Genomic DNA, 15,653 nt, shown 5'->3' with positions numbered 1-15,653 from the left:
AAAAAATCAGCAGCTCTAAAGATCACCAAGGAAAGCCAGTTTCTCTCTCCTCCCCCCTTTCAAAAGTTGGATGTATACAGGACTGTGTGTGGTTTGAAATAGTACCTTGGAACCTTCTGGAACAAAAGTTTATTGGTTTTGGCAGCCTCCCAAGCATTTCTGCAGGAATGGAGCGATTCTGCAGTTCAAAACCAGGTTAATCTGTAGCTAAGACACCATACTGATAGGGCAGAACTAATAAAGAACCACCACCTTGCAGACATTGGCTTTTAATAGCTTGGGATTTTTTTCCTCAAGAGTTTTTATTGGGAGAACTACAAAACATTTACAGTACAAAGTTTACAGTCTCGCACTCCAAATTTGTAGTGAACTGACTCTCCAAAATATATTACAACTCAAGTTGACTTATCTTCTAGTTACATTCAAAACATACTTCTTATGTTAAAGTAGTCCAAAGAGTACATAGTGCTGAATCTGTACCTATGTACGTTTTCTTTTCTTTTTTTAATAAAAAAAAGGTACTGCTCATTCATCCATTCACCCTCCCATGAAAGTTTTGTATAACTCCTGACTTTTTTTTCCAAACACAAAGTTTCATGTTTTGGAACTGTAAAAGATATGATCCTGAACACATTTACAGGTTCAGGTCCCAAATGTGGCCTCCTTACTTACACGAGTGGTACAATTTCATGTAGTTAAAACCCCCAGCCCTACATTCAAATTCTCAAGCATTAAGAAAATACTCATTTGGTTGAGGAAGATTTAAGGCAAGAATGGACCCTTATGAAGGCACTGTGGGACGTAATACTGGGCTCCCCCCTCCCCCCTCTTTATTGCTACATACTTTTTAACTATCACAGTGTGATTGGTGAAGTTAGGCAACACGAATACTTTTTGGTTAATTTTAAAAGTTTGAATTAGGTTTTGCCACTTTAAATTCTGATTGCAAAGTAGGTTTAAACTTGGACGGGTTACAACCATTGTACATTCTAAAAAAAAACACAACCCATTGAAATTTCTCAAAACTACTTCCACAGCATTGAGTCAGATTTCTATATAAAAAAAGGCCAATGCAATCTTTCAATTTACGTAAACAAGGAAAGAAATTAATGAAATAAATATTACATACAATCTCTTAAATTAAGAATTTTACTCATTTACAATAAAATAACCAAGTGAAGTTACAAAAAGGCATATATTACTGTGAAAAGAACACACTCCACATTTTGCCGATTAATAATGGCAATCATAATTTAAACATAATAAAAGAATATATATCTATTGCTTTTCATCATACCCGATAAATACAGTATGAACAAATTACCAATGTATACTTTTCACAAGATAATAAATAAGTTAAATAGTTTCATATTGAGTTGTGCAGTGACTTGTGCAATCAACTCAGCTAAAAAAAATTAAAAAATCAGCAGTTATTCTCCAACAATTACAAACTAAATTCAGTTGAATGCTTCCAAATAAAGCAACAAAAAAATTGTTCTAAGCCAAACATCCACTAAGTGGTGGCAATGGAACCAATATTAAACTTTGGAATGGAAGTTTTAGCATGTTATAATATATATAAGATATATATATATAAAAACTAGAGTGTTATCAAGGCATATTCTTGGCAGGATGTTGGATTTTTCTTTTAAAAGCTTATACATTTAGTATATTTACTTTAAATTTGATTGAAAGGCAAAAAAACCCCACACTCCTTACTTTAAATTCTTTTTTTGTTGTTGTATAGCGATCTGGAGGGACCTGGAATGCAGAGTTCATGGGCCTCCAGAATGATTGTTGATTCCTAGGGGAGTAGGATTGGGCAGAACTGTTTGCTAATGCTTTATTATTACCCTTTGTCTCCTCCCCTCCCCATAAAACACACTTGGAAGATGGAATGGCTGCTGCTGCACATTTATAACCTAGTCTAAAAAGGGGGGGGAGAAATCCTCTCCTTCCAGTCTCTTTAGATATATAAAAATAAGATTGTTCTCTTGATGACATCATTTGCCCTTTCACAAACTGGCATTTGTTCAGCTCTTGATAAGGGGGGGGGCAGGGGGAAGCTTCTTTTTTCCTGTCTCCTCTCTGAATTTGCTCAGCAATCAAAAGGATTTCTCTTGCTTAAAAAGGAACACACACAAAAGTGTGGGGGAGAAAACAGAAAAGGGTCTGTGCGAGCTTGGCTAGTATCTGGAGGCTGCTGCAGTCTCTGCTCCTGGTGAGAAGGCAGGGAAATAATAGGGGGCATTGAAGAGGGGAAAGGGGGTAGCTTGCCCAACGAGGGACCCTCCCTTCCAAAAAAAAAAAAAAAGCAGGGGTCCCCAAAGATTGACAACCGTAGGACACCTGCCCTCTGCGCCCCCAAAGTCCCACTTTCTCCCGGCGCCTCCTTAGTCGTCGGAGATGGAGAGGCGGCTGAAGATGGGCAGGCGCCTGCCCGAGTCCAGGCTGGGCGACTCCGAGCCGCTGAGGCTGCCCGAGCTGAGGGAGCCGCTCAGGTAGCTCTCTCGGTCGGACAGGGAATCCGGAGGGCTCGGCGGGGCGTCGAAAACGGGCGACTCGGAGAGGCGGCGCAAAGGCTGGAAGGTGAAAGGAGGCGAGGCCGGAGGGCCGGGCGGCGGGCAGCAGTTCCCGCCTCCTCCTCCCGCCCCGCCGCCTCCTCCTCCGCCCGGCTGCTGGTGGCAGCGGTAGAAGGTGGCGGCGGCGGCCGCGTTGGCGAAGCAGCCGGCCGGAGGGGGAGGCGGCGGCGGCGCGTGGAGGGCGAGCGGCGCGATGAGGCTGCCCAGCTCCTGGCCCGCCGAGAAGGCGAAGGCGTTGTTGGCGCACGGCGGGGAGGCCACCAGCTCGTCGCAGTACGAGGAGCGCGCAGGCGGCGGCGTGCGAGACCCGCCGGGGCTCTCCAGGAGCAAGGCTGCCGCCGCGGCCGCTGCCGCTTCCAAGCCGCCCGGCGCCCCTCCGTGGTGGTGCTGGTGGTGGTGCGCCGAGAAGCCGGAAAAGCTGAGGCTGTGGTGCAGTTTGGGCCTGTCCCCTCCTCCTCCGCCTCGAGGGTGGGGGATGCCGAAGCCGCCGCCCGCCAGCGGGTGGTCGCGGGCGGAGGGCGCGAAGGCGCGCAGGTCGCCGGTGCTTCCCGCGTGCGGCGGGTGCAGAGGGTGGTGGTGGCCGCTGTGCGTCGGGGGCGGCGCGCTGGTCTGGTGGGGCGGCGGCTGGTGCTGCGGCGTCGCGGGGTTGGCGCCGCTGCCGTTGGCGGGCGCGGGGCGGCGCTCGTCGGCGTTGTGGATGAAGTGGCAGCGCGGCCCGTAGGGGCAGAAGCCGATGGTGTGGAAGGTGCGGCACAGCTCCGTCTTGTACTTGGGGTGGCGCGTCAGGCTGCGCAGCTCGTGGAAGCCGTGCGCGAACTGGCACTTCTCGCCGTACTTGCAGGCGCCGCTCTCCTCGAAGGGCCGGCACAGCTCCGTCTTGTAGCGCGTCGAGTTGATGGGAGCCCCGCCGCCCCCTCCGCCGTTGCCGTTGCCGCCGCCCTTCCCCGCCGAAGAAGCCGCCACCACCACCACTTGCTGCTGCTGCTGGAGCTGCTGCATGAGGTGTTGGCTGCGCTCGCCATTCTCGCTGAACGAGCGGTCTCGGAACTTGTTCTCCTTGTTCAGCAAGGCGGTGGTGGGGCTGCTGCTCCCTCCGCCGCCGCCTCCTCCTCCTCCTCCGGTGCCAGGCTCCTTGAGGCCGCCGAAGGAAGAGGGCGAAGGCGACGGCGAGCCCGCCGGGAACTTGGCGTTGCCGTTAGCCAGAGCCTGCAGGTTGCTGGTCGAATGCCTCCGCAGGAAGCCCGGCGCGAAGTTGGAGCTGGGCGAAGTGCCCACGGGGCTCCCCACCGCCTTCTTGTCCAGCATGCTGCTCAGGGATTTCTCGGTCTGGGAGCCAGAAGGGAGGGTGGGGGAGAAGGGGAGAACGGGGCAGAGAAGGGAGGGAGAAAGAAAAGAAAAAGGGGGAAAAAACGGTGCACCGTGACTGCCGGGAGCCTGGGGAAAGGACAGGGGCTTGCAAGTATCCAGCACCTCTCTGTCTCTCTTTTCTGCACCGACCACAAGGGTCTCTCCTCAGCGGAATCGCCCAAGAGGAGCCCCCGCCAGCTCCAATCGCGTATCCATGCGGTCTTGGTTGTCAAGGCTCCCTCCCCTCCCGCTCCAAGCAGCTACCTGCAATTTAAAACTTTTCGAGGGGTGCTCCGAAACCCCTCCCACCAATCCGGAGGGGCTGCACGAAAGAGTGCCGATTCAACACAGCCGGACCTTGCAGTAGCAAGCTTCAGCTTCCACACATCTGCCATGGCAGTTTTTATTTTAAAACACACCCACCCCACACGTACACGGGAATAATCACAACAACAACAACAACTGAGGACAACAACAGGCACTCCACTGGAAATATGCCCTTCTTCGCTGTCACCTCCCTCCATTACAAAGCGAAAGGCTACAGGAGATGAACGAGCAGCAGGGAGCAGCAGGTTCCCTGGGAAGTTACTGAGAGCAGAAAAGTTTTAATCTTCCCCCTCGCAACTTGTTGCAGAACAAAGCCGTTCCTGCAGCTCGTTCCTCTGCATGCTTAGCAGGGAGTCTGTCCCACGGGGTTCAGCCAGACTCGCTCCCAAGTAACCGTGCACAGGATTGCAGCCTTGGACAGGGTCTTTCTGCAAACCAGTTTTGCGCCAAAACTTCTCTGGACTATTTCAGCTCCCTGGTAGAGAGACAAGAGCGCGAGCTTCCCTGCCCTTACCTTGCACAAGAAGTCGATGTCGTAGAAGGCAGATAAGAGTGTTGTAGACATTTCTAGATCCTGTAATGGTCGGAAATGCAGGAAGGACCGAAAGATCCCACTTTCCTCGGAAGCTTTGGGTGAGCCACGACTGGATAGGAAAGGGCGGATTGCTTGAGAGCTGAAAAAGTCTATATAATCAATTTCCCAACCGAGATGGGGAAGCGGGTGCCCAGCCAAAGCGGCGGCCGCAGCTATCTCGAGTGCTGGAACTCCGCGACTGCCGTACACGCCCCATATATAAACGCCAGGACAGCGGGGAGGGACCCAACACTGACCCGGCCGGGGTCTCCCAGCAACAGCACCCAGAGGTTCCCCTCCCACCCAGCCTAGCCCTGCCTCTTTTGTCTCGGCGCTCCTTCTCATTGGGCGCCGCCAATTTTCTTTCAGCGGCCGGGAGAGGAGGGAGGTGGGGCAAGTTGGAGAAGTGATCCAGAAAGGAGGGGGCGAGGTCTCGGGAAGGGTCGCGTTCGCCAAAGAAAGTCTTAAGGCCGCGCAAAGCGATCGGTTCCCCCCAGTCCTTGCTGTGCTAGGCACGCGCTGGAGGCTCGCAGGCTCGCATAGAGAAGGTACTGTTCCCTCTCTATAAGCGCGGCCAATATACGCAGTCAAGGGTGCAAGTTTACTTTTCTCATCGGAACATGCACCAGGGAAGACATCCTATAAGGCTGGCTGGTTTATTTTGCACAATGCATTCTGTATACAAAAGGCTTGCTTAGTTATGGGAGGCGCAGTTTCCGCGAGGCTTGCAATAAGCGCCATGTGCACAGGAAACTCCCATGAGTTTAACCGCCGGCAAAGCACGAACGCAGTTTGCTCGAGAATGCAGCGTGGCTCCTACACCTGCTGAACCTCAGGTTTGCAGTATGAAGAGGAATGGGTTTCCGCAAGGCTTGTGCGCCGAAACCGCAGCCCCTGTGCACGTTGAACTCAGCGGCGCTTACTTTGAGTAAACACGCATAGGCTCGGGTTACAGGGTGCTTGCATCACGTGGGTGAATTACGAAACAATTGCTACTTGACAAAAGGTCTTTGAGCAGCAATGCATGTTAGCTCGGTGTCTGCACCCAAAGTGCAATTTTCTGCTGCATCATGCAGCACGGGGCGTAAAGACACGATTGCACTCCAGGTCTAGGCAGCCTTGACGTACACAGCGAGCCCCCCTGGCCATGCTCTCTCCAGATCGGGTTTCTCCCCCACCACTCCGCGCGGAGGATCGGCCGCCCTCTTTGCACGAAGCCCGCCCAGCTCCTTGCACGGCTCGGAAGTTTTCAAGTAAACACACGCTGGCATTGGGCTTTCCTGCCAGTTTCACACCCCCGCTGAGCCGTTCGGGAAGCTCGCAGCGAAGCATCAAAGGGCCTGGGAGTGAAATGGGACGCCCCTACAACTCCTCCTCTTCCTCCCGCCCAATCAAGGGACCTTGTGCCACGCAACAGGTTTTGGGAACAAAGGCTGCCCGCCTGGCCGTGTAACTGGCTGGACGGCACCACCGCTGCCCGCTGGGGTGTGTGATGTTTGCAAGAGAAAGAAGAAAGGGCGCTTTAACTCCTCAGCTGCTGGGTTCCTTGTTGCTCAAGAGAAGCCCCAGCCCGTGCGACCGTCCCGCTGCCGACTAGTTCCCAGACTTGGCAGCCGCTCAAGGTCTTGTGATCCGATTGGCGCAGCCAGCGCCTCGTCCTTTGACACACAGCCTCAAACTCCCCGCTCGCCTGGCCAGGGGAGGGCCGGGCTGACGCAGCACAGCTGCGGGACCGCGCGCCGGCGCTCGCCTTGCCCAGCCCCACCCCTCCCCTCTGGACCCCCGCCAAAAAAGAGGGAGAGCTGCGCAGCCTCCCCCTTCCGCCTCCCCAAGTCCCTCCGCCGCGGCAAGGAAGTCTCTCCCCACTTTGGTCCCAGTTAATGAATTCAACCCGGTGGCTTGGAGAGCTTGGAATGCGCGCGCCGATGAGTTCCGCGCTCGTTTGCGGGGGGAAGTACAGGGGCGCGCGCAGCGCAGTAGGAAGGAAGCCCCACGGCGTGCAACGGGGCGCGCTGTTCCCAGAGCAAGTGCGCCCGCCCCATCTGGAACTCGCTTTGCCTACCAAGCAGTGCGTAATTCGGCCCCTCTTTGGGAAGGCCGACTCTCACCGCTCCTTTTACTGTAGCAGCGGGGGAAAGCTCCCCCACTCGCAGACCAGCTCAGCATCTTACGCAAGAACAAGCGAGCCTGGCCTGTGCGCATTGACATGCGAGCCCGACCCAGTTCCCAGAGAAGGACAGGCAGGCTTATGGGCGGATGCGGGAAGGACTTGTTGCCGTCGGAGCCGCGCTTCCTTGCGCCTAGGCTCACCACAATGCCTGCATCCACTGAGCGCCGGGCTGCATCCATGTGGGGAGCAAAGCGGAAAGTGTCAGGCGCCCTGACCTCCCCCCCTCTCACTTTTCTTGCCCTTGACTGGTTTACAAAGGCGAGGCCGCCGTTTGATCTTCCTTTCAAGCGGCTGCCTCGGAAGAAGCGGCTGTGCGGCGAGGCTCTCCACATCCAGGGGCGCGCTAGCCACCAAGCTGCGCCCACTGGCAGGCGAGTTGACGGCGCTGCCCGCCCGCCGCGTCCATTTGGTGCCCTGCTTCCTCCTTACGGGAGGCGGCCGCTCCGCAAGCGCGTGCGCCGCCCTAAGGCTACAGCCTTGGCTCCTCCTCCTCCCGTTACTTCGGCTCATTCCCACCCGGAAGCGCCTCTCCTGCAAAGCGGGGGCGGCCGGGCGGGGGGCGTTTCCAGCAACTCTCGGAGCGGACTCGCCGCGCGCAAAGAAAAACCTCCTCCACCCGCACAAATAAAGCGAGTGGAAGCTCGTTCTGGGGAGGCTCCGCAGCTCTCCCTCGGCTCTGCGCCGAGAAGGAAGTTTGGAAAACAAAAGCCCCCAGGCGAGGGCGCGCAAGCAGGCGCCCCAAGCGGTCGCTGGTCCTGCGCCACGGCAGAAAAAAGGAAAACAAACCCTCGCCCTCACCTTTCAGACTAATCTCTTTGGCAATTGCAACGCTTTGCGGCTACGGCCGAGGAACTGCATTGCCAATCCAGAAGTGGACGTGACAAGTTGACATGCGGGCCAGAAATAGTTCCTGAAGGAGGCGGCCACCCCCTAGCGCCTGCATCCCGTAAGAGGAACGCAGCCTTCATTTATTGAGGAAGCGCGTCGGGGGAGGGAGTTGGGTTTAATCTTGGTTTATCAACTTGCAAAAGAACCCCTACGTCCTAGGATCTTCATAGCTGAACTACTGTTGCCTGCCACCCCTTGGGTCTACTCAGAGTGACATAATGGCATCTCCCACTTGCGGGAAGGGGGGACGAAATAAGCGAACAATTTTGACCTAAGCTCTGGCTTCAAAGTTGAGAATTCCCCTTCACTTAAAATAAATAAGTAAGAAATACTTGCAGCCAGGCAAAGATCAATCTATAACCAACAGTTAGCCAGGCCAATACTTAAGATAACCGACCCCGATTAAGTACTCAACGGACAGCTACTCTGAGATAGACTTTTGTTCTTTTACAGCTGCTGTTTAAGGTTTAAAAGTTTCTGATTGAAAAGTTATACAGTAACTCGTGGTGTGATGAAACGCATACAAGATCATGTACCATTATTTGCTATCTATAAACTAAAGGGATATTACACAGCTTAAAGCCATACAGCGATAAGGCTGTTTCTTTCTTGCAGCTCTTTTGTTTATTAATTAACCGCCTTTCTGGGGTTTCCTAATTCTACTTAAGCTGAAACCACTACAGCCCTTTCTCATGTTGTTAACATCTTCAACAATGCCAAGTGTAGCCAAGGTTTGCCGATTATATGAAAGTTTAATGCTCACAGCCTACTATTAAAAGTTATGTGAGTACAAAGTTAAGTGACACTTAAAAAGAGGGAGGTGAAACAGCAAATCTAAGCAACAGAATTGGTTCAACAATTAATACTTTATGGTTTTTCAAATAAAATGCATTCAGTCAAATACTTCAGTGGATATACTTCAGAAGTATGATTAGAATGAATTTCCTTTTATTTCTGCATGAATAAGTGGCCAAGTGAGATTTGCTTCACGTTTGATAAGGCAATGACTTCATTCCAACAGAACATGGTTAGGACAGGCTGCCAGATGGTGGTATTTGTACCCTGCGCCATCTGATTGGGTTGCCCCAGCCACACTGGGTGGCTTCTAGCATATACAAAAACACAATAAAACATTGAACATTAAAAACTTCCCTAAACAGGGCTGCCTTCAGATGCCTTCCAACGATTGCACAGTTACTTATCTCATGGACATCTGATGGGAGGGCGTTCCACAGGGAGGATGCCACTGAACTGTAAGCTAGTACCTGTATAGACAATATTGCTACTAATGAGCCAATATTGCTGTTTTCTACAACTGTTCAGGTTCCCCATCACCAAAAGGGATGTTTGTGAAATTTTACTGGGGCGCAGAAGAGGGAACACACAGAAAACTGCATTGTGCTGAGTCGCACCATTGCTCTCTCTAGCTCTGTAACGCCTACTCAGCCTGGCAGCAACAGGCCAGGATTTCTGACAAGGCTCCCACCCAGTTCTAAGGGGACATTCATGGATTGAATCTGAGACCTTTGGCATGCAAAGCAGATACTCCACCACTGAGCTACGGTCCTTGCCCAATATATCCTGTTGGAGATACATTCCTCTTAGGGATGAGGACAGTGAGAGGGCTTTGTTTGCCCTCGGCAGCATGGGCATGTGGCAAGGTTACTGTAGTAGGCAAACAAACCTCAGCAGCTTGGTCTATTTTATGGTTCAGTAACAAAATACGTATTAGGGCGCCATCTGCTGGGGCATTTAAAACATGGTATGGAGAAAAGAAAGATACCGGAAGGTGTTATAAAGAACTAATAATAATCATTTTTTAGATGCAGGCTTTCCAGCTGAGTTTTTTTTTATATGCATGATGTTAGTATTCAGACACTGCCAATCACTTTGCAAAGCAGCAAATTGGTATCCAGTATGCATTGCAACATGGTGTATAAATTGTATTCTCATGCTAAAAAGGTTAAAATTGTCTTTTTCATCCTACACTTCCCAGCTATCGGGAAGGGGGGGGGAGGGAATCAGCAATGCAGAGCATTGTGGGGCAGAGGCAATGCTTAACAGATGTGAAAAATAATTTCAGCGAGGCAATATAACCTGGTACAAAACATTTAATGTAAAAATAACAGCGAAGGACATTAAACTTAATGACCATTATTAAGAGGGTGCAGTCAACCTTGGTTGATCTCTCAAGGAAATTTCTGAGATGCAGGCCCTTCGGAAGAATGACTAATCTCTGTGGTTAGGTAGTACTGAACTGTTTCTTTTCTGGCCGTTTGCTGACTGATTGGGAGGGTGGAGGCATGTTTCATGCTGGGTATCATACTTTTCATGTACAGGTGAACAGCTTTTGAGCTGAAAGCACAAATGATAGTATTCTAATACTGAATCGCTCAAGCTACAAGGGTAATCAAGTAGTTGCATTTGTGGAAAAGCTTGTATTTGTGTCTACGTAGGGAAAGAATGCTTTTGGAAAAGGCGTTTTCCGTCATGGTTGAAAATAGAATTAAGTTTTGAACTCTTAAAGTCTTAGAACTTTGAGATTTGTCTGTGAATGGGTCTTGAAGCACAATGAGAAAAGGAATATGAACTGCAACGTCAAAGAACAAGAGCAACTCGTGGGGTAAAATCAGCAAATTGTATCAGCAGGTGGCCAGCATGCAGTGCATGGGAAGAAACAGTTTAGCAGCTTTGCTTCCTACAACAGCTGCAATAAAAACTCTGCTTATGAGAGCATTCAGAGAAGCATTCGTCAGCAGAAAGTTGGATGGAGATTCAAGGGATTGAAGTACGGAGTATCTAGGACTTATTCCTACAACGCCGTTCACATTTATGACCTGTCTTTGCCTTCACAGTGCGGTTCACAAGTTGTAATCGGCAGTGAGCAAATCATACGCATTCGTGTCATCAAGTTTTCTGCACGTGTCATTTCCAGCTTCAAGCAAGCTTAGTATTTTAAGGCAAGTGGATATTCTTTCCTTCCGAATAGTTAATTGCGTGAGTTCTGAAGATCGGGAAAATTCAGGAGCTGAAGGCATTTCTCCAAGAAGCTGGGTCACATGTTTGGCTTGATCAGATGCTAATGTTGCCAACTGGTGCAACTTTCCTTGATCACATGGATTGACATGAGTCACTGGTACGAGCAGGAAGAGGTGTTTACGCAGCTGACGCACCTTCGTTAATTTCTCAGCCCAGAAATTTGCTTCTCCTTTGTCAAACAGATAGTCATTTTCCACCTGCACGTAAAACCAGCAATAATCAATGTATTGGCAATGGTATGAGATAAACAACCCCTATGCAAAATTGTTCACATGCACCAGAAAAAAATTGCTCAGTCTTAAGCAAGGCATCTATGCACGTTGACTTGGAAGTAAGCCACTCTGTGGACACTGTATGCATACCCTTCTTGATGTCAATATCACTTCTCCTGCAAAGTGCAGGAGGCAAACTCATCTGACTGCCTTCCTTCTCCCCCATGGTGCAGGCAGTATTGCAGCTCTTGCTGCCACATGCATGCATAGTTCAATGGCCACACTGAATCTCATTAAATTGCTCAGGTAAAAATGAAATGGAACTATATCTAGAATTATTGAGATGATTGTATTTATTTAAATAATGGAAATTAAAAGTTGCCTTGAAGCATTAAGATATGTCTGCTTGAGATATAGTGGTACCTCAGTTTAAGAACATCCCTGTTTACAAACAATTCGGTTTACGAACTCCGCAAAACCGGAAGCGGTGTCCTGGTTTGCGAACTTTACCTCGGTCTAAGAATGGAATCTGAACGGTGGAAGGGCACCGGTGGCGGGAGGCCTCATTAGGCAAAGTGCGCCTCGGTTTAAGAACGACTTTGGTTTAAGAACTGACTTCCGGAACGAATTAAGTTCATAAACTGAGGTACCACTGTACAGAGTCAGCTTGCTGTTCAGTGAAATCCTACTGTATTTCACAAAGTTAAATGTGCCTAGCAGAATACTGTACAGGCAACTCTTCATTTGGAATCTGAGCAAGGAGGTTTGGAGGGAGTCTGGTAAGTGCTGCTGTTTTTTTAAAGGGTTTTCCAATGGTTTCCAGAGGGTGTTTGCATCTTTCTCCAACGGTGCTTCAAATATACGCGATTTCAATTATTTGCATAGTGCCTCGGAACATAAAGGTAAAGGGACCCCTGACCATTAGATCCAGTTGTGGCAGACTCTGGGGTTGCGGCGCTCATCTTGCTTTATTGGCCAAGGTAGCCGGTGTACAGTTTCCGGGTCATGTGGCCAGCATGACTAAGCCACTTCTGGCGAACCAGAGCAGCGCACGGAAACGCCGTTTACCTTCTCGCTGGAGCAGCACCTATTTATCTACTTGCACTTTGACGTGCTTTCTAACTGCTAGGTTGGCAGGAGCAGGGAATAAGCAACGGGAGCTCACCCCGTTGTGGGGATTCGTACCGCCGACCTTCTGATCGGCAAGTCCTAGGCTCTGTGCTTTAACCCACAGCGCCACCCGCATCCCTAGCCCCCACATAAATGGGGATTTGCCTGTATTGTTTTGTAAAGAGGTTTGAGTGGATTTTTAAAAAGTGAAAACTACATGAGTCTTCAAAGAGCAGAAGAGCATCAAACAGATATGCTAACCTACAGCTTATGAAAAGTTTTATAGCACGCTCATGTATCAGGTGTTGTGCACCTCTGTGCTATAATACCTGCACACAGTGAAGAGATTGTGCTGGCTGATTTACTAGAAGTGTGATGGGGATGCTTCAGTTTCAGTAACTTTCAACAGGCTCAAATGAAGGGATTTGATATGGTCTTCAAATTCATCCCGGAGTAACATTGCACGAAGGGCAAATTTTGTGTGGATGTTTATTGCACTGCACGTAAAAGGCTGTGGGATGTAACATCACTGAAGCAGTCAAATACAACATTTCCTGTTTGGCCAGAGTGGACAGAGTTGCTCCAGCCAGGAGGACTTCCTGTCACACCTGGTCTGAAGCATCCTCCCCGTGTGTGTGACCAAGTAGATGGGCGTGACTCTACAAAAGGGCTAGCCACGCAGCCATCTTCCTCTTGACTCTCTTGATGCCTTGTCTACATTTTGCCCCTTTACTGTCTGCTGGCTCTCAGCCACCAGAACCCACACTTTTCTCGGAAACTGTAACTACAAGATAAAGCCTGCCTTCAGGACCATACTGCGAACTGAGTGTAAGTAAATCTCATCATTCCTTTAAAAGAAGACTGTTGTGTCATTATTGTTTTTAAGAGGGAAGTAGAGGGATTTACCAGGAACAATACAATCTGGACAAGCCAGACTGGATTGCTTAATTCAGCTGATTATCTCGAATCTATCAACTAGTTTCCTGCAATGTACAAGGGAATGTGCTCTGCTATTAGCTCATTGGCGTGAGGAAGGATAATATTTAATCAATATATCCTCTCCTACTACCCTCACCATTCCCACAAAGGCTGGTTCAGAAGTACACATGTGTGCAAAAAATCCATGGTGTGCCTTCTGTTTCCTGGTCCCTTCTCACACACCCAGCTTGGGCGACTCTATTCTAACATGTTAAAATGTTATGTCCAGAGAAACCGGCTTTATGAACCAAGAGTGGACATTATTCACATTCATAAGTGAATGGTACAATGACTGAATTGGTATCACATTTTTTAGAAAGCAAAACATGGTTCCGATGTTAACATCTCTTCTGCGTTCCAAAAGCACGATTCCATGCGACCTTGAAAGAAATCCTGCAAAAAGCCAACTGATTGCACTGAAAAACCCAAGCTGTGGTCAAGCACTGGTTAGCTGACTTACAAAGGTTGTAGTCTCTAAATCTTCTTTTCCTAGCAGCCACTCCAGTAAGATTAAGACCCCAGCGCCAGTCTGCTCCCACTGCTGCAGCAGTTCACACAATATAAAAAATGTTAAATCCATGGCCATTGCTGCATTCACCACTTGGAAGCCAAGCTCTGCAGGGAGAAAGTAAAGATGGTTCTCTAAGCGTATCCATATAAACATGTATTATGCTCAAAAAGAAAAACACAGGAATTGTTAAGATTATGCAAATCAAAACCCTTTATTAACCTTTTAAAAAAAATTGGCTGCCATTGTTCAACTTTTAAAATATGTTAAAATTTAGTGACAAGGAGTAGGCATTTGATGGCTGACATAGTTTCGGGTAACTTTGAAATTATGAGCTGTATGTGATTGTTTTAAATGTTTTTAATGATGAGCTGGTTTTAGGTTTTTAAAACTATTTTAATTGTTTCAAACATGTTCTTTGATTATTTATTTTATATATATATATATATATATATATATATATATATATATATATATATATATAAAATAAATAATCACCAAAGGGTTTGGCCACCCTTCACTTTCTTGGGAGGAAGGGTGGGATATAAATTTAATAAATAAATATACCAAGAGTAATAATAATAAGTTGGCCACTGGGATGGAGAAATTCATCGGCTTTTAATGCTCAGCTTAGGTGTCATATGTAAGACTTGAATCTCAGAGTCTAGTCCCTTCAGGACAGTTTCATTTTCTGTCCCAAATCATCTTACTCTCATGGGCAAGCTGTCAGGTGTAGCTATCAGAAAACATAGATGAATACTACTTGCTTATACACCTTTCAGCAAGCGTAGGCAAAACACCCCAAATAGGTGATTTTCCTGTTTTGAATCAAGAAATCAACCAAACCAATATACAGTGGTACCTCGGGTTACAGATGCTTCAGGTTACAGACGCTTCAGGTTACAGACTCCGCTAACCCAGAAATTGTACCTCGGGTTAAGAACTTTGCTTCAGGATGAGAACAGAAATGGTGCTGCGGCAGCGGGAGGCCCCATTAGCTAAAGTGATACCTCAGGTTAAGAACAGTTTTAGCTTAAGAACGGACCTCCAGAACGAATTAATTTCTTAACCTGAGGTACCATGGTACATATACATATACAATGTGTTCTGAAGGAGCATCTCCACCCCCATCATTCAGCCCGGACGCTGAGGTCCAGCGCAGTGGTTCCCTCACTGCGAGAAGCAAAGTTACAGGGAACCAGGCAGAGGGCCTTCTCGCTAGTGGCACCCGCCCTGTGGAACGCCCTTCCACCAGATGTCAAAGAGATGAACAACTACCAGACTTTTAGAAGACATCTGAAGGCAGCCCCGTTTACGGAAGCTTTTAATATATGAAGGACTATTGTATTTTAATGCAGTGGACGCTCGGTTTGCGAACATGATCGGTGTGGGATGCACATTTGCAACCCGCAGCGTCCACAACCCGCAGTGTCGCGTCGGCACATGCGTGGGTTGCGATTCAGCGCTTATGCGCATGCACAACTGCCCAAACTCGGAAGTAACCCATTCCAGTACTTCCGGGTTTCGGTGATCCATAACCCGAAAAAACGCAACCTGAAGCATCGGTAAACCGAGGTATGACTGTATTTTGTTGGATGTTGCCCAGAGTGGCTGGGGAAACCCAGCCAGATGGGTGGGGTATAAATAAAGTATGATGATTATGATGATTATGATTATACCAGCTGCTCAAGCACAGGCAGTAGTTGGATATTCCATTCATGTATGTGGGGGACTGGCAGAGCGAGGCTAAAGCAATGCCCTCCCCCCACTCCATGAATCGAGGGAGCAAAGCTATAGTAAAGGAAGATGGCAGGAAAAGACGTGGCCAAACAGGACCATCATTTCTGCAGAACCTATTTCTAAAGTTCAACATTTGAGCTGGCAAATTTGCCTGCAACAGAGCAGCAGCTATGGCTTG

At 48.9% G+C, this 15,653-nt stretch overlaps 2 protein-coding genes across 6 annotated transcripts in view; both read right to left on the bottom strand.

Moving 5' to 3' along the window:
- Positions 1-262: 262 nt before the first annotated feature.
- On the bottom strand, positions 263-6,532 carry ZFP36L2 (ZFP36 ring finger protein like 2). Its single transcript, XM_082217591.1, has 2 exons — positions 4,771-6,532; positions 263-3,908 (listed from the first exon to the last, which is right to left on the bottom strand). Exons 1-2 carry the CDS (start codon positions 5,173-5,175, stop codon positions 2,394-2,396), a joined length of 1,920 nt encoding a protein of 639 aa, XP_082073717.1. The 5' UTR covers positions 5,176-6,532; the 3' UTR covers positions 263-2,393.
- Positions 6,533-9,981: 3,449 nt separating this feature from the next.
- The window catches only part of THADA (THADA armadillo repeat containing), a 161,150-nt gene continuing 155,478 nt past the window's right edge, over positions 9,982-15,653 (bottom strand). For all 5 annotated transcript variants that reach the window (XM_082217226.1, XM_082217222.1, XM_082217223.1 and 2 more), the window contains 2 exons: positions 13,688-13,842; positions 9,982-11,124 (listed from right to left, as the gene is read on the bottom strand). In XM_082217226.1, the coding sequence (XP_082073352.1) occupies positions 10,750-11,124; positions 13,688-13,842 (530 nt within the window). In that variant the 3' untranslated portion in view covers positions 9,982-10,749. The remainder of the gene's footprint in view (positions 11,125-13,687; positions 13,843-15,653) is intronic.

The sequence above is a fragment of the Podarcis vaucheri genome, assembly GCF_965113315.1.
Source record: "Podarcis vaucheri genome assembly, chromosome: 3".
In the NCBI taxonomy this organism is placed as follows: Eukaryota; Metazoa; Chordata; class Lepidosauria; order Squamata; family Lacertidae; genus Podarcis; species Podarcis vaucheri.
The sequence above is the reverse complement of the archived record's forward strand: the minus strand, read 5'-3'. Positions and strand labels throughout refer to the sequence as shown.